The 24,464-nt window shown below is 45.4% G+C and overlaps 1 protein-coding gene across 1 annotated transcript in view; it reads right to left on the reverse strand.

Annotated features, from left to right (window-relative positions):
* Positions 1-723: 723 nt before the first annotated feature.
* Positions 724-24,464, reverse strand: part of LOC109875834 (plexin-A2-like) — a 77,640-nt gene continuing 53,899 nt past the window's right edge. Inside the window, exons 6-32 of the mRNA XM_031809651.1 lie at positions 17,383-17,506; positions 17,087-17,240; positions 16,841-16,937; positions 15,907-16,021; positions 15,517-15,717; positions 14,821-14,917; positions 13,787-13,986; positions 12,939-13,090; positions 9,957-10,074; positions 9,663-9,799; positions 9,094-9,261; positions 8,062-8,155; positions 7,672-7,911; positions 7,414-7,557; positions 6,997-7,231; positions 6,735-6,877; positions 6,244-6,512; positions 5,326-5,392; positions 4,814-4,960; positions 3,734-3,893; positions 3,489-3,592; positions 2,567-2,663; positions 2,250-2,443; positions 1,978-2,147; positions 1,642-1,854; positions 1,153-1,303; positions 724-846 (exon numbers count right to left, since the gene is read on the reverse strand). Of these exons, the coding sequence (XP_031665511.1) occupies positions 751-846; positions 1,153-1,303; positions 1,642-1,854; positions 1,978-2,147; positions 2,250-2,443; positions 2,567-2,663; positions 3,489-3,592; positions 3,734-3,893; positions 4,814-4,960; positions 5,326-5,392; positions 6,244-6,512; positions 6,735-6,877; positions 6,997-7,231; positions 7,414-7,557; positions 7,672-7,911; positions 8,062-8,155; positions 9,094-9,261; positions 9,663-9,799; positions 9,957-10,074; positions 12,939-13,090; positions 13,787-13,986; positions 14,821-14,917; positions 15,517-15,717; positions 15,907-16,021; positions 16,841-16,937; positions 17,087-17,240; positions 17,383-17,506 (4,087 nt within the window). The 3' untranslated portion in view covers positions 724-750. The remainder of the gene's footprint in view (positions 847-1,152; positions 1,304-1,641; positions 1,855-1,977; positions 2,148-2,249; positions 2,444-2,566; positions 2,664-3,488; positions 3,593-3,733; positions 3,894-4,813; positions 4,961-5,325; positions 5,393-6,243; positions 6,513-6,734; positions 6,878-6,996; positions 7,232-7,413; positions 7,558-7,671; positions 7,912-8,061; positions 8,156-9,093; positions 9,262-9,662; positions 9,800-9,956; positions 10,075-12,938; positions 13,091-13,786; positions 13,987-14,820; positions 14,918-15,516; positions 15,718-15,906; positions 16,022-16,840; positions 16,938-17,086; positions 17,241-17,382; positions 17,507-24,464) is intronic.

Here is a 24,464-nt window from a genome sequence, read left to right on the forward strand (position 1 = left end):
TACGCTTTCATAGAGCCTTCATACGCTTTCATAGAGCCTTCATACGCTTTCATAAAGGCTTCATACGCTTTCATAGAGCCTTCATACACTTTCATAGAGCCTTCATACGCTTTCATAAAGCCTTCATACGCTTTCATAGAGCCTTCATACACTTTCATAGAGCCTTCATACGCTTTCATAGAGCCTTCATACGCTTTCATAGAGCCTTCATACGCTTTCATAGAGCCTTCATATGCTTTCATAGAGCCTTCATACGCTTTCATAAAGGCTTCATACGCTTTCATAGAGCCTTCATACGCTTTCATAGAGCCTTCATACGCTTTCATAGAGCCTTCATATGCTTTCATAAAGCCTTCATACACTTTCATAAAGCCTTCATACGCTTTCATAGAGGCTTATTAGACTTGTCCACTGAAGTGGAAATGCCAGTCCAAGGCCAACATATGTATGTCATTAGTTCATACTTAGATAAATGTATTTTGTTTTTGAAGTAAAAACAGAAAGTTATTTTGTCTTTGCCTCCACATGTGGTCTCATTGCAGCCAACAGAAAGAGAACAGCAGTACTTGGTGAATTTGCTTGTCTATCCATGTTCTTCCCTTGTTGAGCACTCAGGCGGAATTACTCTGCAGTTCCCTTTTACTTTACCTGCGGCTTTTGGGTGTGCTTGCTCTGCTGACAGCTTGTGGCCTGTGTCCTGGGCCTTGTCATGTCAGTGTGTCTCTGAGTACATACATCTGTATGTCTGTCTCAGCTCTCCACAGACATGGCTGCGATGATCTGCTCCACCTTGTAGGCCAGCCGCTGCTTCTGGGCCTGCTCATCCTGCTCCAGGGCCTCAATGATCTGACACACACACACACACACACACACACACACACACACACACACACACACACACACACACACACACACACACACACACACACACACACACACACACACACACACACACACGACAAACATGAAATCAGCAAAGCAGGCAGGGAAACACAAGGTTACTGTACTTTGTGCTGCAAATTCCCTCCTGTTACTAAACATAGACAGGCTAAGGGATACTTTGATAATAGTTTGAATCTAGATGCATATGTTCTGAATGGCACCCTGCCCCCCTACTATAATGTGTAACGATATTGAAGTATAGGGCCTCACCTCTTGGCTGTACTTGCTGACGTAGGCGTAGATCTCGTGAAGGGCACTGAGCACATTGAACTCATTGGAGTGAAGGCGGGCCTGCTCGGCCAGGTAGGCATTCATGTCCTGGTCGCTGATGGCAGGCAAGCGGTTTATGTCTGCGTAGTACCTAGAGGGAGACAGAGACACACTGTACTGTCAGCAGCCATCAAGCCTGGGGGTTAGAGCTGTTCTGTCAGCCCAAGTGTGACTGTAAGATATAAAGGTAGTCTGGCTAATAAAGTCTGTCTACCGCCATCATTTCAGTGGGAAATAATAACTAAGAATCTAATTAATAACATCACAGTTGAGTGATGCAACTAACAGACACACACACACACACACACACACACACACACACACACACAAACACACACACACACACACACACACACACACACACACACACACACACACACACACACACACACACACACACACACACACACACACACAAACACACCTCACCTCTCTACCCAGCTCTTGTAGTGGGGGATGTCCTTGGCGTAGAGTAGCTTGGTGGAGGGTGAGTCCTTGCCCAGGCGATGCTCTGAGGTAGAGCAGGAGTCCATGAAGGTCTGCGCCACAACAGACAGACAGGCATCTGTGATGCTGCTCTTGTGGATGTCAAACACAAACTGAGGGTTCTTGATCACATTCACCCAGAAGCGCAGAGGCAGGCTGGGGCAGAGAGAGGACGAGAAATACAATTTTCCAAACAGGCTACATATTAAGACAATCAGTATAAATTCATTATTTTGTGCTGTTGCTTTCAAGTAGCATATTAAATCTGCGCTCCCTCACCAGTTGCTTTTCCATGTGTGGCGAACGTCCATGTCATGGATGCCGTGCTTGTCAGCCTGCTCGTCCAGGAAGTCAAACATGTACTTGATGGCGAGTGGCAGAGCACTACCCCAGCAGACGGTGCTGAACAACGTCTCAAACAGGTCATCCACAAACTTCTGCAGCGTACCCTAACAAAACACCACAGCAATGTTAAAAGCACACCATATCGTTGGAACATACTTACTGAATCTGTAATTGCTAAGATGCTCTGGGAGAGGGTGAGGTAATACCTTAGTAGCCAGTAGCCTGGTCAGGTAGATCTCTGACACCATCTTGGAGCCGCGTTCGCCCTCCTTCTGGTCCCCGTGGTCGTGGTTCTTGACCAGGTGCCACACCTTCACCCCGCTCTCCATGTCCGGGGTGAGCATGGGCATACGGGAGTGAGGGCTGTCAGGGCTGGTGGGGTTGGAGCGGAACGGTACATCTGCAGACACACGGACGGTCTCAAAACATGAGCAGGAACATCAGTAGGTCAGGTGGAATAATGAATAGGTAAGTGAGTGGTGTGGTGGTGATGGTGGCTCCAGGGCAGCAATGACTGACTGACCGTATCGGCTAATGCTGCGTGGGAAGCTGGCTGAGGAGGGCAGGTTGTAAGAGGACATCTGCTTGGGCACCAGGGCCACCACACAGCGGTCTGACACCTGCAGGATTCATAGGAGAAAAACAAGGGTTCATGTCAGTTTGACCCACTCCCAATTCAACATTATTGGGTCAGAATGATTTCCACAGAAACATTGATATGATGAATCCAGTCTGATGAGACCTAAAGGAGTTATATAATGTACTATTTGAGATATATAATGAACTTGATAATACAGTCTGTAAAATAAAACATGCATTTGCAGTGATCTAGCAAGGGCAATTTTTTAGATATCGTTTGCTATGCTATAAATGCCATGGATGATGCTTTGTGTGATACCCATTTCATGCTGAGAAATGTCCTATAGGGTCTGCTCACTTATGCTATGTGCATGCGTTTTGCAGTAAAGCAGGCTCCCAGCAGGAGCAGAAGTCACTGCTGCTGCTGCTTTGCAGATTCAGCTGTCACACAGAACCAGGTACATACCAGAGAGACTAAAAGTAATTGAGGAAAATTGTTCACATCCTTGATAGATTTTATCAACACATTACGCCTCTTTCAAACCTCTCTCCTGGTGTGGCAGCCAAGGCTGAATGTATTTGTCTCTTGGCTTCATACAAACGTGTTTTACACCCCAGCTGGAGAGTCAGAGCATTTGTGGGTATAGAGTGAGATTGACTGTAATGTGTTTATACTTGTGCACTATTTGGAGCTGTTATGAACACCCCCCATGATTTACCTGTAAGAGGAAGCAGCTGACTCATACAGGAGATGAAAGAGTTGGATCAGTTTGGTTTACTATGGCCAGAGGAAGCAGTGAGGACAACATACTGTACATTCATGTTAGTGAACTGTGTGATGGGGATTGGGGAGTGAGTGGCTTGACCTGGTAGTGCATGAGGGTGTTGAGTCTTTTCCAATCGCCTTCAATCTTAGTGGTGATGTCTTCATCCTGCAGGACCACGCGTGCCGTCCTCCCCTGGCGCCATTCTGTTGGGGATATAAACACAGGGGTACATCTATGAGTCCCTCAATAAGTCAAACAATCAGACAGAGAAAAATCACTTGTTTATCTTAATATCAGTTATTGTAGGTCATCCATTAATTCCGACTGGAGCCAGTCTGACTCACCGAGGTCCATGTCTGCAGCGCGGGGCCTCTGGGAGAAGTGCATGTTCCTACAGACAGCATCCAGGATCTTCTCCTTCACCTGGGTGATGGTGTCACAATTGAGCGCCTTGACAGGGATCTCAGGGCTGTTCTCATTGTCTGGGTTTACACAGCTCAGAGTCTGATTAGGGACGAGAGAGAGAGAGAGAGAGAAGAGAGAAGAGAGAAGAGAGGAGAGAGGAGAGAGGAGAGAGAGAGAGAGAGAGAGAGAGAGAGAGAGAGAGAGAGAGAGAGAGAGAGAGAGAGAGAGGTCAGCACTACCTACTGTCCCTCTCTATACACTGGTCTACTGGCTGCATGGAGGAGTCTCTCATTGTGTGCCATCACTTTCACAGCTTTGGCCAGAAATGTAATTTCACACTTTCAGCTAGATGCTGGGTTGCCAGCTCCAGCAGGGCACTAAATGGGTAATGAAACACAACCTCTCCGACAGGGCGATCAGAGAGGTGTCATCTTGTCACTGGGCTGCTCTCAGCCTGGGGGATGAGGCACACTGCTGCTGCACCCAACTTCTGCTTTAGCTACAGACCATTTCCCCCAGTAGCCAAGCAAAGACCGGAACTGTCTGGCCCTGGTTAGATAATCTCATTAAATTCTTAGCTGATTGTGTCACTGAAAGGCATGTAAAATATTATTTGGCTCTTTACTGTTTTATTATCAAGCAAATGAATTCTCCCTTATTCAGCGGTTTAACATAAGGGCACCATGAGTTGATATTTACAGAGCACAGCATGTTGCCTACCAGCTGTGTTGTAAGCAATAAGGGGGATACCTAGTCTGTTGTACAACTGAATGCATTCAACTGAAATGTGTCTTCCGCATTTAACCCAACCCCTCTGAATCAGAGAGGTGCGGGGGTTTGCCATAATCGACATCCACGTCTTCAGCACCCGGGGATCAATGGGTTGACTGCCTTGCTCAGGGGCAGAACGACATGTAGGCAAGCTTTCCACTATCATGGTGGTAACTGAGAAAATATTCCAAGTGGTTTTAATGGAATCTGACATCTAAGACAAATTGTTGTGTGGTATGTTGACTCACCAGGGTCTTGTATTCAATCTGTTGGCGGATGAGTTTGTCTTCACTGAGGGAGTAGCGCGCCTCCCCGGTGATACAGTCTATAGGTCCCTTCTCCATCTGCTGCTTGATGGCACAGTACAGCATGAAGAGAGGCTCACCTGCACATTCCTTTGTCCAGGGAGGAACAGAGGATGAGAGGATTGAGAGAGGCAGGAGAGGAGAGACATGCCTGTGAGCTATTCACCCCCATATGACTGGGATTCAGAGAACAGAGCATGAGTCATCAACTCTAAACTCCAGGTTGCTTAGCATTGATTTGTAGAGACCAATAAGACCTGCTTGACCTTTGAGGTGAACATTATTGCTCTACATTGTTCATAAAACATATTCATAACACACATCATGGGGCGTAAGTGTAATCCAAATGCACATAGAAATCCATCAGGTGTATAATCAATAACAATCATTAGAGGATTGCAGTAATACATCAAGCTGACATCTGCAGTGATGAGGTTCCAAGTCATTGATATTACCTTAAGGAATTTGTGAAGTAGGAAGGCAAACCAATTTGTCAGCATCTTCTCTGCAACTGACTCAGTTCTGCAAGAAAGGATCAGACAGATATATTTTTAACAGGTAGATGTCTAAAGGTAGATTGGTCTGATCATGTAGATAGACAAAATGCTTATTAAGAGGTAAAAAAAAAAAGTAACATGCTGCTCTGCATGGTCTCAGAGGACTAACACACCAAAACCTGAGTGCTGCTGCTATAGAATAGAACCTATTTGGGCCATGACATAATTGTGCAAAAGCTACTTTGTGTCCTTTCTCTGTGTCAGCAGCACTCATCCCATCATCAAATGCTGTGTGTGCAAGATTAACTGATTTGTTATGTATCAATAGACAAATACCACACTAAAAACATATGTGTATCTTATATCTGATAAAGCAATCCAACGTCAAAGATAACTGTTAAATATTAGCCCTTTGCCTCCCTTTAGAGTTAACCATATATCTGCATTGCAGCCTCCTAACTTGCTCATGCTCTGTCCATCATACTTATATACCTGGCTGTCACTTCTTTCTCATTGCCTGCATTTCATTGTCTTTTCATGAGTGCAGAATGTTTGGGCTAACAAGGTTGCTTGTTGCCTCCCATGTTAACTTATCCCTATATTTAATGAGTGTGTCTCAGACTGAGTGCTCCCCCAAACTTTCCTATGAAAGATTTAGCAGGCTTCTCCCAGTCCTGGAAAAACAATGTGCAGAAGAAAGCAAGGTAGAGGGGAGGAAACGTGCGCTACGGCTGAATGTTTCATGAGTGGCACACAGAGGATAAGTCAGACTGACAATGGATGTCTACACTGCATTCCTTCCCTTCTCCCTCTCCCTCTCTCCACTGTCACTGCTCCTGTCTTTCACCTGTCTGCTCTAGCATTATCTATCTGTACCTGCGCAGCAGTAGTTTGGGGTGGTTCTTGCTCTCCAGGTTGCGCTCGATGAGGTCAGAGAGGAGGTGTTTGAGCACGTCGGTGGCGTACTCCAGACGTCCCTGCAGTGCAGTCATGATGAGCGAGGCCACGTAGCCACGGTCACGCATGGAGAAGGAACGCTGGAGCTCCAGAGTACGGATAAAGATCAGCAGGAACACCTTGTTATTCACCAGCTGGGCAAACTGCTTCAGGGCCTTCTCCATACCCTGCTGCCCGCTTCCAGACACCTACACACACAGAGACACACACATAACCCTCAGTTAGAGAGTAGAGGGATCTTGCTTCGGGCTTATGATCCGTTTTGTCTCCCAATTGTAAAATGATTCACCTATGTATGCCATATTGGTTGTGTTGGTTAGATATTCTGATTCTACAAATCATTAACAGTTAAAGTAGATGACAAGGGGTCAGGTGTGGCCAGGTTTGTAGTGGTGGTAATGGTTGGTTACCTCCAGCTCCCTGAGTACAGGATGGTCATCAATGCCAGGGAAGAGGACCCTCATGGTATAGGTGCGGTAGTCCAGGTGGGGGATCCCAGCCCTGTCCAGGTCACTGGTCAGCTCGTTGATGTCAGTCTGCAGCTCAGCGAACGCTGGGCACAATTACAGAGAATGAGAATGATTGGAGGAATTTAGTCCATATTCTAGCAATTTGGGAGTTATCAGCATTATATTTTTCTCAGTTGTCTGATTACGTGCTGGTCAGACTCACCTTCCTTGCACTCCAGAGCCACCCGAGACTCCAGGGTGTCCATCTGCATCTGCAGGCGTTTGAGAGTGAGGTCATTCTCGTGCGACTTTCGTCTGTAGGCCAATAGGACAATGAAGACGATGATGAGCAGCAGGCCTCCTCCAGCCGTGATGCTGAAGATGGCGGGGAGGGTGAGCAGGCTGTCTGAGCGGATGTGGACTGCACCAGGAGAGATGTGGAGACCACCCACCTGGACCTGTACATTGGCAATAAGCCATAAACACACGTGTACAAATGCCATAAATCAAATAGACTTTCACAGACAGGGAAACCATACTGAACAATAGTTTCCTTTTATACATTTGTTTGACCTTGGTCAAGCAGAATTTTACTTAATATTTTATCTAGATCTGGACTTAGACAGACAGAATGACTGACCAGGACTTTGTGCTGGCCTGTGAGGTTTGGGGGCTCACAGAGGAGCTGTGTGTCAGAGACGGTGAGGGAGCAGGGTGTGTCCCCGATCAGCACAGTGTAGTTCAGCCTGGCCCCTCCAGATGCTGAGGGCACCAGGTTGCGCCCCTGCAACACAGAGAGGGAAACCCCACATCCATCAGGTCAGTAGATAGAACTCATCATCTAATGACAATTGTGCTACAGTTACGGGCTGCCCTAGGCTGGGCTGGGCTGTCCTACCTTGAGTATGATGGGGGAGCCAGGTTTCTGCTCCAGCACCCCAGACAAGCTGAGGGGCTCCAGGTAAGGGTTGGGGTAGTAGATGAAGCTTGTACTGTTGTAGGTGAGCAGGGCCTGCACATTGTTGAAAACAAAACCAAACTCTTCCACGTGTTTCACTGACTCCTGCTCCAGTGTGTACTCTGCCTTCAGGGAGGGAGCGAAGCAGATTATCGTGGTGGTGTTGAGCACCTTACACACCTGGGGAGAGATCCACGGACAGTGACAGACAAGCAAATAAATATTTGTCAAGAGTTTTGAAATTATAATTGGCCACCATTTATCAGTACTATACAAGATACTGGACAGGAGAAAGAGATATCCTACTATGTTATCAGTGGACAGACTCACATTGACAGACTCGTGGCCGGCGTACTTGACCCTGACCCTCGGCTCCTGCACCACATCCAGGTTGGTCCCAGTCACCATCAGGGTAGTGTGTCCACTATGAAACACAACGCATTCACATATATACACATCCATATTGGCCTCTGAATAGGTGAGCAAGATAAACTGTCAGTTTCCTCTGCTTCCTTTCGTTATCAAACACCTCTGAATAGGTGAGCCAAGATAAACAGTTTCCTCTGCTTCCTGTCGTTATCAAAAGCCTCAGAATAGGTAAGCCAAGATAAACAGTTTCCTCTGCTTCCTGTCGTTCTCAAAAGCACCTAATTTGCATTGAACTGTGCTTTGGTACTAAGAAAACATCTAATTGTTCTGGCCAGATAGGGCTAGATTGAACGGTTCTGCTAGCTGGCTTCCTATTTATTCATCTTTCAGGTATCCATGGCTGGCATTTCATGAAAGCTACATGATTGTGCTACATATATGTAGATGCCATTAGCACAAACAAACTAGCCGCGATATCATGTAGAGCTCCGATTTTTTTTTTTCCGAGTGTGGGAAAAGAGACCCACCTGAAGAGAAGAGAGAAACTAAATGAAAAAGGGGCACATCTGTCTAGTCAGCTTGAGACGAATCCAATCATTCCCACACTTCAAAGGATACCGAAGCCTAGGTGGCCACATGGTGTGACTGCACACAGATGATGAGACGATGGGACTTTGATTATAAGTCTGTGAAATCCCCTGTCAGTTGACAGAGTAGAAAGCCAGTAGCCATGCCGCTGCACCACTTCTCCCTGGCTGGCTGTCTCTGTGTCAAGTCACATATAGCCTTGCACCAACCATCATGCATAATATGTGACTGGAAGGCCAGCAGAGCAGGCTGCTGTGGTTCCTTACACCTTCACTCACCTTATTCTTCAGTAATATATAGCTTAACCAAATGGAGGGGGTGGGTGGGCATAAATAGGAGGTTATCAAAATATTATAAAAATATCAGGTTGGACACACAACTTATTAGCTGGGAGGTTTGTTGTACCTAGTGATGCTCCACTCTGGCTCGATGCGCTGGACTGTGGGATCCTCGATGTACTCAAAGCCCAGGCTTCCTGGCACCATGGCCAGATCTACACTGAGACTGACCTGCACCAGGGAGGCGCCCGTCACAGAGGGTGCCGAGAAACACACGATCTCCGACATGGTCCGCCTGGGAAAACCAACAAGGAATACCAATAGGGTTCAATGCCCTTGATTCTGTCTGTACCTGCTCTTTACCGTGGTGGGAATCTTAACTCTACTACAGTGAGTTATGCACATTACAATGCAGGGCAAGTGAGCATTATGGTCTGCCCCTCCCTCGTTAGAGATGAAACATAGTAATTAGAGGATTTCTAGCTAATGGTGCCTTTTCTTCACCTTCCTGAGACTCACAATGAGGACCCTTTTTGATCTTTAAATATATCTCTAAAAATAAGAGTAGAAAACAATGCACTGTCCTGGCTTTCAGCCTTTCCACAGGCACTTTCATCAAGTCCCCACTTTTATATAAGGGTCTTTGTAGGAGCTTCAGTAGAGTGTTCTCGGGTTGGCTTGTTCCTGTGCACTCACCTGTACAGCTCACAAGTCTGGTTTCCAAAGGTAACGTTCACACTGCTCCCAGCACCCAAGTTCTCCCCCACGATGGTGACCTTAGTGCCCCCAGACTCAGGCCCTCGGCCAGGGGTCAGTCCCACCATGGTAGGGGTCTATGAAAAAATAATTTTCTCAATATTCCACGACATGCTACTTTGTGGACTTTTTGTTGATGACTCATATGATAGTGTATGAGAACAAACTGTTCCAAAGCAATAATACTGTGGTAGAGAGATGTGTTCTATGTATGGTTTAAGATGCAGATCATACCTCAAAGGAGTAGAGCTGGGAGGACTGAGTTCGTAGTTCTGGTCTACATTCACCAACACACAGCTGGACTGGACCAGGTGCACTTCCCTGAGACGTAGAGGCCATTTTACACACAATCCTGTCAGAACACACACACACACACAGAGAGAGAGAGAGAGATAGAGAGAGAGATAGATAGATAGAGAGATAGATAGAGAGAGGGAGAGCGAGAGAGAGAAAAGGAGGGAGAAAAGGAGAAAAGGAGGGAGAAAAGGAGAAAAGGAGGGAGAAAAGGAGAAAAGGAGGGAGGAAGAAAAGGAGGGAGGGAGGGAGGGAGGGAGGGAGAAAAGGAGGGAGAAAAGGAGAAAAGGAGGGAGAAAAGGAGGGAGGAAGAGAGAAAGGAGGGAGAGAAAGAGATTACTGTGCTGTTCACGTTTTTCAATTGAAGAAAAAGTGCTGTTTTCTGTTGCTCTCTAGACAATGTGATTGAAGCAGACTTTCATAGAAGTGGTAGGTCAATATGGAGGGCCATCTTTCTTCCTAATGAAAAACCAAAAGCACCAATATAACAGCAATAATAAACTCCACCACATCCACTACCCACCATTACCTCCATCACCATGGCAACAGTGTGTTCTCGATAAATCAGTTAGCCTGTCAGGTCAATAAGATAATGTAGAACGCAATGAATAAGTCATTATACAAACTGACCTACAATAACATTTATGTTTGTAATGACATGTTTTAAAGCACTGTATGGGGTCTAAATTAATAGTCACAGAAAAGTATTGCTAAGTCTTAGGGATAAACCTTTCACCCCGACAACAGGACCCAATGAATCCTCTTCTCTCCACCCTCTGCTGTCAGGAGAGTTTTCAGTTTTTCTGCTGGCATGTTCCTTTTTTATACAAGGATATAAATAAGGTCCCTTCGATCCATGGCCCAATCGAATTACATGGCTGTGAGAGAAACACATGGCTAACAGATTGTCTCTGCAGTCAGTGACATGCGGCGCATTTCAATTACAGCAGTGCCGTCAGCCTCACAACGGCACACAAAACAGCTCTGCTCTCTACTCCTCAGCACACTAAAGAATGCCTGCTGCAACCTGTATATCTTTATGTTCATCATTAGTCATAGTGTGTGTGTGTGTGTTTGTGTCTGTGTGTGTGGACGTGTTTAACTACAGTTGAAGTCGGAAGTTTACATACACTTAGGTTGGAGTCATTAAAACTCGTTTTTCAACCACTCCACAAATTTCTTGTTAACAAACTATAGTTTTGGCAAGTCAGTTAGGACATCTACTTTGTGTATGACACAAGTCATTTTTCCAACAATTGTTTACAGACAGATTATTTCACTGTATCACAATTCCAGTGGGTCAGAAGATTATACACGAAGTTGACTGTGCCTTTAGACAACTTGGAAAATTCCAGAAAATGATGACATGGTTTCAGAAGCTTCTGATAGGCTAATTGACATCATTTGAGTCAATTGGAGGTGTGCCTGTGGATGTATTTCAAGGCCTACCTTCAAGCTCAGTGCCTCTTTGCTTGACATCTTGAGGAAAATCAAAGGAAATCAGCAATGACCTCTGAAAAAAAGTTGCATACCTCCACATGTCTGGTTCATCTTTGGGAGCAATTTCCAAATGCCTGAAGATACCACGTTCATCTGTACAAACAATAGCATGCAAGTATAAACACCATGGGAACACGCAGCCGTCATACTGCTCAGGAAGGAGACGCGTTCTGTCTCCTAGAGATGAATGCACTTTGGTGCGAAAAGTGAAAATCAATCCCAGAACAACAGCAAAGGACCTTGTGAAGATACTGGAGGAAACAGGTACAAAAGTATCTATAAACACTGTAAAACGAGTCCTATATCGACATAACCTGAAAGGCCGCTCATCAAGGAAGAAGCCACTGCTCCAAAACCGCCATAAAAAAGCCAGACTACAGTTTGCAACTGCACATGGGGACAAAGATTGTACTTTTTGGAGAAATGTAGAACTGTTTTGCCATAATGACCATAGTTATGTTTGGAGGAAAAAGGGGGAGGCTTGCAAGCTGAAGAACACCATCCCAACCGTGAAGCACGGGGATGGCAGCATCATGTTGTGGGGTTGCTTTGCTGCAGGAGGGACTGGTGCACTTCACAAAATAGATGGCATCATGAGGATGGAACATTACGTGGATATATTGAAGCAACATCTCAAGACATCAGTCAGGAAGTTAAAGCTTGGTCGCAAATGGGTCTTCCAAATGGACAATGACCCCAAGCATACTTGTGGCAAAATGGCTTAAGGACAACAAAGTCAAGGTATTGGAGTGGCCATCACAAAGCCCTGACCTCAAACCTGTAGAAAATCTGGGCAGAACAGAAAAAGCGTGTGCGAGCAAGGAGGCCTACAAACCTGACTCAGTTACATCAGCTCGGTCGGGAGGAATGGGCCAAAATTCACCCAACTTATTTTTGGGAAGCTTGTGGAAGGCTACCTGTAAAGTTTGACCCAAGTTAAACAATTTAAAGGCAATGCTACCAAATACTAATTGAGTGTATGTAAACTTCTGACCCACTGGGAATGTGATGAAATAAATAAAAGCAAAAATAAATCATTATATTATTATATTCTTAAAATAAAGTGGTGATCCTAACTGACCTAAGACAGGGAATTTTTACTAGGATTAAATGTCAGGAATTGTGAAAAACTGAGTTTAAATGTATTTGGCTGAGGTGTATGTAAACCTCTGACTTCAACTGTATATTTGTAGGGACCAGAAGTTGCCACAAGAGTAGTAAACAAACAAAACCAACTGTGGACATTTTGTTTGTCCCCAAAATGTTAAGGGTTAGGGTTCAGGTTAGAATTAATGTTATGGTTAGAATTAGGTTTAGGGTTAGGAGCTACGGTTAGTTTTAGGGTTAGGGTTAGGTTTAGGGTTAGGTTTTGGTGTTAAGGCTATGGGGAGTCTGGGTGCTTCTGTACGTTTTGGTTCTTACTGTTCTGCAGTGATGTAGCCCTCTTCCTGTGGGGTACACTGAACCCCTGCCACCTCCACATTGCCAACCAGCTCAGAGAAGGACAGGCCCAAGTTCAGGCCCTGGATGGTGACCAGTGTTCCCCCTTCTGGAGGCCCTGCCACTGGGCTCACCTACAGGAAGGTGAGGGGGGCATGGAGAAGGAACAGATTTATGGTGGCAGCACACAAGTAGTGTAATATTTTCAATAAGTGATAACATATTAATGCATTGCATCACTATGCACAAAAACAACTATGCAGAGGCTCTATCTAAAATGGCTTGACCACACAAATAGCCTTCAGGCCTGTTGAGCAGTGCTCTCCCAGTTCCCAGCAGCAGGCAGTAGCAGTCCGGGTCTGAATCAATTCACTCCCAGACTGCCACTGAAACACTAATAATGTGACAGGGACTTCAAAGGCTCATGGCTCTTTGAAGTTGGAGCAGTAATTCTCTGTGGCTATTTGACCTACTGTCTCTCTCATTCTAAAAAATGAACAGTGTGTTGGAGAACACTCATTGCCACCCACAAAATAGGGTGCATAGGGCATAACTTAAGGTTGCATTAATTTGGCACAAGCTGTATGTCTGATTTAGTCTTATTTATACAACGAGTGGGTCTAATCCTCGATGCTGATTGGTTAAAACCGCATTCCAGCCGGTGTCTATTCCACAAGCTACCACCAGTCTTGCTCATGTCTAAGGACTGATCTCAATGGTTTTTACTGGTTATTTCTGAGATGGCCTCTTATCACTAAGGCCATATGATGGATAATGGTGAAGGTTAAAGTAGGGGTTAGTTGTAAAAGATAAGGGTCTGACTGACTAACCTCAGTTATGCGTGGGTTGGTACACTTAACGTTCCTGGTGGACACGTCGAGCCAGCGGCTGGCGTAGGGGCTGATGGGCAGGCAGTGCTGCCTCATGGTGCAACGGCCTTCTCCACTGCACCAGCCACACTGGAACTTCCTCTCAGCCCGCAGACACATGCCACAGCTGTCCCTCTGGGCACCACACTTATACAGGTGCACTGTGGAATACAGGAGGACCGCAGTTGAATTACATTCAGTGCTTGTACACTGAGTGTACAAAACATTAAGAACACTTCCTAATATTGAGTTGCACCCCCCTCTGGCCTCAAAACAGCCTCAAGGTGTCAAAAGCATTCCCCAGGGACTCTGGCCCATGTTGACTCCAATGCTTTTACACACTTGTGTCAAGTTGGCTGGATGTCCTTTGAGCGGTGGACCATTCTTGATACACACTGGAAACTGTTGAGCATGAAAAACCCAGAAGTGTTGCAGTTCTTGACACAATCAAACTGGTGCACCTGTCACCTACTACCATACCATGTTCAAAGGCACTTACATCTTTTGTCTTGCCCATTCCCCCTCTGAATGCACACATACACAATCCATGTCTCAGTTGTCTCAAAGCTTAAAAAATATTCTTTAACCTGTCTCCTCCCCTTCATCTACATGACGTCAATATGGGATCATAGCTTTCACCTGGATTCACCTGGTTAGTCTATGTCATGAAAAAAGCAGCTGTTCCTAATGTTTTGTACAGTCAGTGTAAATTTTACAGTATTTAGATATTGAATGGCACTATTCTAAAACCAAATACACACTCAAGCAGGATAATGGAGAGATCTAAGAGTTAGTGAGAAATCAAAATGGTAAACACAAAAGTCCACCCTCACAGCCCAGATGATTGGCTAGGACTAATAACACAGTAGAGAGTGCCATGTGAACGTTCTCCCAAGGCTGAGTGAAAGCCTTGGCGTGGGCTAAACCCCATCCATCCCAGAGTGAGAGCTTTCCACTCCTCAGCCATGGCAGACAGTGATGGATGGCAGAGGCACCTTTAATCTTATCTGGATTGTCGATGATGAAATTGCCATTCCAAATGATGGAGAGGTCCACTGCCAGGTCACTGATCCTCACACCCTCATATATGTACTGCCGGAGACAGAGAGGTAGGAAGAGGGAGAGAAAGAGGGGTGGGAGAGGGAGGAAGAGAGAGAGATGAGGCTTTTAACCACCTGTCATTTCTATGATCACTGTCTGCTCCTCTCCACTGTGCATGGCCATATTGGGACAGGACTCTGCGGGGAATGGAGAGGCTGTTCATCTAGTGCTGAGGAAAATGGGCTTTTCACTGGACGTGAGATAGGAGATTGAGGTATAGATGCATTAAAAATGGATTGTGTGTCATGTTGTCTATACAGCACTGTCTGACACTCATCCTCACTGTCGACTAACCTATTATGTCCCTATTACGTGGACCTAGATGCACCTTTGAATGACACTAACGTTTGGTTTCAGACATAAATTAAATGTTTTAGTCATTCTGCTGCAGACAACCTACTTCTTATTTGATCAAGACATGGCAAACCTGAGCTCATCTCAGTGGGATGAGATCAGATTCAGATTGCTCTCAGAGACTAGCTCAGATGTAATTCACTAGACTACAGATAATTGTCCTGGATAATGCACAACCAGACTGAGGCTGGTGCCAGGGGGAGTGTTAGAGAGGGTCACCCAGTCACAGTACGTACCGAGCTGTTCTGGCACTGCACACTGGAGCTGTTGAAGCGCAGGGCGGTGACACGGTGGTTGGTTCCCTGGACGTGGAGCACACACTCGTACCCCCGCTGGCCAGACTGGGGCTGTGGGAGGTTCCGGGCCCTCAGGGTGATGGGTCTCACCTCCCCTGCTGGGATCAGGATCTCCCCAGAGTGCAGCAGCTGGGGGCAGTCCTAGAGAACATATTCCAAGAGTCAAAGAACCTCAGCAGGGGTCTATCAAGGTCTATTAAATTATAAAGATAGATTGCCTAAAGAGTAACATGTTATGGAAATATGGACTAATGAAAACATGGGTTAATGTGCATTATACAAGAAAATACTTTTAATCTGGTGTATGTTGATCAGTAGCCATGTAGCTACCTCTGAGGCGTTGACCCGGCCCTCCTGAAAGGAGCAGCTGAAAGGATTGTGGGTACACAGGTTGCGATATTTACACCAGTGGCAGCGGAAGGTACTGTTCACACAGGACAGACACCTGCAGTGCAAGGAGAGGGACAGATGGACATGTTACACACATCATATGACTAACCAGCCAACAGACATCCCAATGCTTCTAGAGACTCTGTGGCCAAGCACATGCTCTTAGAGAACGGAAGTTCCTAATTACATACAGTTAACTGAACATTATACAGTTCATGGAGAGGTTAGGCTGTTTCCTCAACATTGTACCACTAACACATACTGTTAATACAGCAGTGTTGCAGAGAGAGCAGTATTAGGCACCAGCACACAGTAAGTCAGTATGTTCTGTAACAGCTCTGTATACATAGAACTGGCCTGCCAGGTCCTTTCAGACACAGGATAATTCATTATGGAGGCTGATGTGATGCTGCTGTGCTGTGCTGTGCTGTGTGAGGCAGAGTGGGGAGGGGGAGGCTGTTTAGACTAAAATATTAATCACAGCTAGCTACTGTCTCTGACCAGTTTGCTAATGGACACCTAATTTTGATCAAACGGATATGATTTGGCTTTGGACTGTATTTCTATTATGTTAAAGTGGACCTGAAGGTCACGGTCAGGGAACTATGTTTAGGTGTATGTACTCATACTACTCAGTATGTACACTGTTCCTCAGGGAACCAGTCTAGAAACACTAAGTAGAACTAAACAAGCTAACAATGCGGGGTTATCTGCCTTAGGTTGACCTAAATCAAAATGGATGGGTCATTTGAACTTAGGGGTTACCTATCTGCCTGATCTTAAGTGGGGTTGTCCGCATCAATGTCCTAATGAGGTTGGGCCCTACTCTCTTTTGAATGCATCAGATAACATGTGGGCCGGGAAATTAACTTACGTGTGATGCACGCTGCAGTTATAGAACTTGACCTCTGTACTGCCCAGCATTTGACCTGTCTCCTTAGAGTTCAGACGCAGCGCAACACCCAACCAGTCTGATAGAGAAAAGCAGAGGGAAGGGAGGAGATTGGTAGTATAGTAGTTGGCTTTATTCAGACTGCTGGTCCTCTGTAAAAGAGTCACATATGTATCACTGAGGATCACAGAGCAATACGTTCTATGTTGGAGCTATATATTTTGTCACCTTGTCCTTCAGGTATGTGTGGGACCTCTTTGCCAGATGGGGACAGGCACATGACTCTGTTGCCATTGACATGGCCCTCCACCTCGGTCTGCTCTCCAAATAAACAGGTGATCCCAGTTGAGAGGTCAGGTACATTGCTCACCTCCAGCACAAGCTATAGGAGAGAAGCAGAGAGAGATAGCTGGGTTGGAACAGTCTGGTCTATCATGAAACACTGAGGACTTCTTCCCACCATCAAGACTCAGAACACGTCAGAATCAGTTTGATCAGAAGTAAATAATTAACTGTTGACTTACAGGCACACTGTGTGCTGACACGGCAATGCTGTCTGGGTGAGCGATAACTTTCACACAACGTTCGATATCAGTGGCGAAGCGGAAGGGCTCCTCTGCTCTCTGGCATTGGTCTCTTCTGGCACACCTGTAGATGGGAACCAGGACATTATTCATTCTTACCGGTTACTGTACATGTGAGATAAACATTTTCCTTTAAGGAACATCTAAACAACATCAATGCAAAACGCATCATACTGTGACACTTTCTGTATATTGAAAGTTCCATACATTGAAAACTTGATTGCTGACATGCAAAACAATTAGGGAATTAGGGACTGTATCAACACTGGACTAATGAAACAAATACCAAGATAGTTTTGGCGTGGTATTTTCCTTTAAGGAAATTGATCCCCTATCAGTTTGGTTGGATTGCTCTGCCGAAGGAAATCCAGTTGTACGATGGGATAAATGGATTTTAAGCAGTGAGTGTTTTGTGTAAGGGTTACTTAACATTTTACATTGACATTTTAGTCGTTTAGCGGACTCTCTTATCCAGAGCGACTTACAACTACTGCATTCATCTAATTGGCTAGGTGAGACAACCACATATCACAGCTGCAGTAAGTACATTTTCCCTCAATAAAGTACAGATAACTGCCAAAATAATGGAAACACTAAATCAAGGAGTAAATCAAGGATACACAGTATGTTGACAGCAGGTGCTTCCACACAGGTGTGGTTCCTGAGTTAATTAAGCAATTAACATTCCATCATGCTTAGGGTCATGCATAAAATGCTGACGACAATGTCCCCCATCCACAGGGCACGAGTGGTCACTGAATGGTTTGATGTGCATGAAAACGATCAGCAGTCACCAGATCTCAACCCAAATGAACACTTGCTGGAGCAGCGCCTGAGACAGCTTTTTCCACCACCATTAACAAAACGCATCCCTCCAATAGAGTTCCAGACACTTATAGAATCTATGCCAAGGTGCATTGAAGCTGTTCTGGCTCGTGGTGGCACAACACCCAATTAAGACACTTTTTGTTGATGTTTATTTTATTTTGTCAGTTACCTGTAGTTATCAGCAAATCAGTACTAGTATAAAATACACATTATTTTGAAATGAAGTGCCAGGACACAGAGAGCATTGACTGAACTGACCGGGAGCTGACTCCCGGTAGGGGTGGAGGGCCAAGAGACCAGAGGTGGCAGAACGGAGTGCTCAGGATGGAGTGTAAGGTTTGAGCATAGCCTGAAGGTAGAGTCCTGCATCACGTCGGATACTCACGGTTCCCCGCAGTTGACCCGCAAAAAAATCAGATGGCTGGTCGAAAATATTCTTACAACCCACGCTTCAGAACAATCATGTTGTGAGAAGAAAACGTTTCAAATCAAGATTATATATATTTTTTATAAACCCAGAAGCTTGTTGTGTTGAATTGTGCTACTACTTCAATTAAGCTTTGTGGGCGGTGAGACATTTAGGCCTTACACAGGCCATATAAAGCAGGGAATGGAAATTGCCTAACAGCCTACTACTATGGAAATAAATTGATGTTATTGACGGGTTACAGATCGGCTTTTGGAACAATTCCATGTGCGTGAGTTTAGTTGATACATTTCGGCATCCTATTCTGTGAGCTTGCAGTGAGTCACTCAGCCTCGAAGCAGGAGGGGAGGGCCGAGCCGGCCGGGAGGAAAGATACAGCGATAGTCATAGGATGCGGAAATGGAGGTCAGTGGGGTCGAAGAGGCCGAATCAGGACAGTAGTGAGAGGGATTTAGCAGAAGGTAGAGTTGATAGGATAGAGTAGTGGGACAGAGAGTGAATATTGATGTACAGGACCATCTGGGTAGAGGCTGAGTGGGTAAGGTTGGAGGAGAGAGGGAGAGAAAAGGAAACCAAGTAGTGATCAGAAATATCAAGGGGGTTGCAGTACGGTTAGTAGGTGAACAGGATTTAGTAAAGATGAGGTCATTGAGCATTGCCTGCCTTGAGAGTGGGAGGGGACTGGGAAAGGGTGAGCTCAAAAGCGGAAAGGAGTGGGAGGTTGAAGTTGCTCAGTACGATGAGTGGTGAGCCATCGTTGTAAAAATTAGCTTATCAAGGTGTCAAGCTCATTGAGGAACTCTCCAATGGCACCTGGTGGGCGTTATATGACAACAATGTTAAGCTTTAGTGGACAAGTGACAGCGACAACATGGAATTAAAATGAAGAGAGAGATGGGGAAAATAGAACATTTTCACTTAGGAGAAATGAGTAGCCCTGTGCCACCACTATGAAGACATATCTCTTCAAATGACAAATTGTGGTAACTTGGAACGTGCAGATTTAGACATTCAAAATGCACACAAACACACAAACATTGCACTTAAAGGTCCAATGCAACCATTTTTATCTCAATATAAAATCATTTAGGAGTAACAATGAAGTACCTTACCATGATTGTGTTAAATAAAATAGTCTAAAAGAAACAAAATTAGCTTCTTAGCAAAAGTCTGGGAGTGGTCTGAGTGGGGAGGGGAATCTGAAAACGACCTCTCATTGGCAGAGAGGTTTGAAACTCCCTTTCTTTTTTATTTTATTTTATTTATTTCATCTTTATTTAACCAGGTAGGCTAGTTGAAAACAAGTTCTCATTTGCAACTGCGACCTGGCCAAGATAAAGCATAGCAGTGTGAACAGACAACACAGAGTTACACATGGAGTAAACAATTAACAAGTCAATAACACAGTAGAAAACAAAGGGGGAGTCTATATACAATGTGTGCAAAAGGCATGAGGAGGTAGGCAAATAATTACAATTTTGCAGATTAACACTGGAGTGATGAATGATCAGATGGTCATGTACAGGTAGAGATATTGGTGTGCAAAAGAGCAGAAAAGTAAATAAATAAAAACAGTATGGGGATGAGGTAGGTGAAAAAGGGTGGGCTATTTACCAATAGACTATGTACAGCTGCAGCGATCGGTTAGCTGCTCAGATAGCTGATGTTTGAAGTTGGTGAGGGAGATAAAAGTCTCCAACTTCAGCGATTTTTGCAATTCGTTCCAGTCACAGGCAGCAGAGTACTGGAACGAAAGGCGGCCAAATGAGGTGTTGGCTTTAGGGATGATCAGTGAGATACACCTGCTGGAGCGCGTGCTACGGATGGGTGTTGCCATCGTGACCAGTGAGCTGAGATAAGGCGGAGCTTTACCTAGCATGGACTTGTAGATGACCTGGAGCCAGTGGGTCTGGCGACGAATATGTAGCGAGGGCCAGCCGACTAGAGCATACAAGTCGCAGTGGTGGGTGGTATAAGGTGCTTTAGTGACAAAACGGATGGCACTGTGATAGACTGCATCCAGTTTGCTGAGTAGAGTGTTGGAAGCCATTTTGTAGATGACATCACCGAAGTCGAGGATCGGTAGGATAGTCAGTTTTACTAGGGTAAGCTTGGCGGCGTGAGTGAAGGAGGCTTTGTTGCGGAATAGAAAGCCGACTCTTGATTTGATTTTCGATTGGAGATGTTTGATATGAGTCTGGAAGGAGAGTTTGCAGTCTAGCCAGACACCTAGGTACTTATAGACGTCCACATATTCTAGGTCGGAAACATCCAGGGTGGTGATGCTAGTCGGGCATGTGGGTGCAGGCAGCGACTGGTTGAAAAGCATGCATTTGGTTTTACTAGCGTTTAAGAGCAGTTGGAGGCCACGGAAGGAGTGTTGTATGGCATTGAAGCTTGTTTGGAGGTTAGATAGCACAGTGTCCAAAGACGGGCCGAAAGTATATAGAATGGTGTCGTCTGCGTAGAGGTGGATCAGGGAATCGCCCGCAGCAAGAGCAACATCATTGATATACACAGAGAAAAGAGTCGGCCCGAGAATTGAACCCTGTGGCACCCCCATAGAGACTGCCAGAGGACCGGACAGCATGCCCTCCGATTTGACACACTGAACTCTGTCTGCAAAGTAATTGGTGAACCAGGCAAGGCAGTCATCCGAAGAACCGAGGCTCCTGAGTCTGCCGATAAGAATATGGTGATTGACAGAGTCGAAAGCCTTGGCAAGGTCGATGAAGACGGCTGCACAGTACTGTCTTTTATCGATGGCGGTTATGATATCGTTGAGTACCTTGAGTGTGGCTGAGGTGCACCCATGACCGGCTCGGAAACCAGATTGCACAGCGGAGAAGGTACGGTGGGATTCGAGATGGTCAGTGACCTGTTTGTTGACTTGGCTTTCGAAGACCTTAGATAGGCAGGGCAGGATGGATATAGGTCTGTAACAGTTTCGGTCCAGGGTGTCTCCCCCTTTGAAGAGGGGGATGACTGCGGCAGCTTTCCAATCCTTGGGGATCTCAGACGATATGAAAGAGAGGTTGAACAGGCTGGTAATAGGGGTTGCGACAATGGTGGCAGATAGTTTCAGAAATAGAGGGTCCAGATTGTCAAGCCCAGCTGATTTGTACGGGTCCAGGTTTTGCAGCTCTTTCAGAACATCTGCTATCTGGATTTGGGTAAAGGAGAACCTGGAGAGGCTTGGGCGAGGAGCTGCGGGGGGGGCGGAGCTGTTGGCCGAGGTTGAAGTAGCCAGGCGGAAGGCATGGCCAGCCGTTGAGAAATGCTTATTGAAGTTTTCGATAATCATGGATTTATCAGTGGTGACCGTCTTACCTAGCCTCAGTGCAGTGGGCAGCTGGGAGGAGGTGCTCTTGTTCTCCATGGACTTCACAGTGTCCCAGAACTTTTTGGAGTTGGAGCTACAGGATGCAAACTTCTGCCTGAAGAAGCTGGCCTTAGCTTTCCTGACTGACTGCGTGTATTGGTTCCAGACTTCCCTGAACAGTTGCATATCACGGGGACTATTCGATGCTATTGCAGTCCGCCACAGGATGTTTTTGTGCTGGTCGAGGGCAGTCAGGTCTGGGGTGAACCAAGGGCTGTATCTGTTCTTAGTTCTGCATTTTTTGAACGGAGCATGCTTATCTAAAATGGTGAGGAAGTTACTTTTAAAGAATGACCAGGCATCCTCAACTGACGGGATGAGGTCAATGTCCTTCCAGGATACCCGGGCCAGGTCGATTAGAAAGGCCTGCTCACAGAAGTGTTTTAGGGAGCGTTTGACAGTGATGAGGGGTGGTCGTTTGACTGCGGCTCCGTAGCGGATACAGGCAATGAGGCAGTGATCGCTGAGATCCTGGTTGAAGACAGCGGAGGTGTATTTGGAGGGCCAGTTGGTCAGGATGACGTCTATGAGGGTGCCCTTGTTTACAGAGTTAGGGTTGTACCTGGTGGGTTCCTTGATGATTTGTGTGAGATTGAGGGCATCTAGCTTAGATTGTAGGACTGGCGGGGTGTTAAGCATATCCCAGTTTAGGTCACCTAACAGAACAAACTCTGAAGCTAGATGGGGGGCGATCAATTCACAAATGGTGTCCAGGGCACAGCTGGGAGCTGAGGGGGGTCGGTAGCAGGCGGCAACTGTGAGAGACTTATTTCTGGAGAGAGTAATTTTCAAAATTAGTAGTTCGAACTGTTTGGGTATGGACCTGGAAAGTATGACATTACTTTGCAGGCTATCTCTGCAATAGACTGCAACTCCTCCCCCTTTGGCAGTTCTATCTTGACGGAAGATATTATAGTTGGGTATGTAAATCTTATCGGTATATTTACTCATTTACAGGTTATGCCAAAACTCCATCGCACTAAAACAGGCTGAAAGTTCACGCGGTCCTTTTAAACAGCTCTAACACTAAAATAAAATTATAATAATTTTCACAATATTATTCTAATCTCATAGTATGGAAATATACACTGAGAATACGAAAAAAATAAGAAAACCTGCTCTTTCCACGACTGATCAGGTGAATCCAGGTGTGATCAGGTGAATCCAAGCTATGATCCCTTATTGATGTCAGTTGTTAAATCCACTTTAATCAGTGTAGATGAAGGGGAGGAGACAAGGTAAAGAAGGATTTTTTAAGTCTTGAGACAATTGAGACATGTATTGTGTATGTATGCCATTCAGAAGGTGAATGGGAAAGACTAAATAGTTAAGCGCCTTTAAACAGGGTATGGTAGTAGGTGCCAGCGCACCGGCTTGTGTCAAGAACTGCAACGCTGTTGGGTTTTTCACGCTCAACTGTTTCCTGTGTGTATCAAGAAGGTCCACCGCCCAAAGGACACCCAGCCAATTTCACACAACTGTGGGAAGCATTGGAATCAATATGGACCAGCATCCCTGTGGAACATTTGACACATTGTAGAGTCCATGCCATGACAAATTGAGGCTGTTCTGGGGGCAAAGGGGGGTGCAACTCAATATTAGTAAGGTGTTCCTAATGTTTGGTATACTCAGTTTATATAAAACACAGATAAATCACGTTTTTGAATGCACTGGGCCTTTAAAAGAATTAGAGGCTCTCTAGGTTGCATCTCTCAGCAATCACACTTCCTTTTGACGGGGATCGAACAATAGAGCGTGTCTCTCTTTTACATGTGTAATGTCCCCTGTGGGATGAGACAGTGCTTAATGGACTCTCAGATGTGGTCCGGGGTGACATCTCATGGGAGCCTCCAAAGCGCACAGAGACCTCAACAGTAATTACAAGACAATGAAGGCAGAATGGAAACCCAATGATGGTTGTTGTTCCTGTTGGCTCCTTGATACAGCTGGTATCCATAGGGAGAATAGATACTAACCTCTTAGCTTCTTATCAATTGAAGTGCCCCTGGATACCCATTTCATCTCAGACGCCCTTTCATTCCCTTTTATTTCATCTCCCCCTCCATGTTAGGCCTGATAGTGCTGTTTGTTCTCCTGTCCTAGACTCTTAGACATTAACACACCACATATACAGTTGAAGTCGGAAGTTTACATAGACTTAGGTTTTTCAACCACTCCACAAATTTCTTGTTAACAAACTATAGTTTTGGCAAGTCGGTTAGGACATCTACTTTGTGCATGACACAAAAGTATTTTTTCCAACAATTGTTTACAGACAGATTATTTCACTTATAATTCACTGTATCACAATTCCAGTGGGTCAATTTATACACTAAGTTGACTGTGCCTTTAAACAGCTAGGAAAATTCCAGATAATTATGTCAT

This window comes from Oncorhynchus kisutch, linkage group LG1, assembly GCF_002021735.2.
Source record: "Oncorhynchus kisutch isolate 150728-3 linkage group LG1, Okis_V2, whole genome shotgun sequence".
Taxonomy (NCBI): domain Eukaryota; kingdom Metazoa; phylum Chordata; class Actinopteri; order Salmoniformes; family Salmonidae; genus Oncorhynchus; species Oncorhynchus kisutch.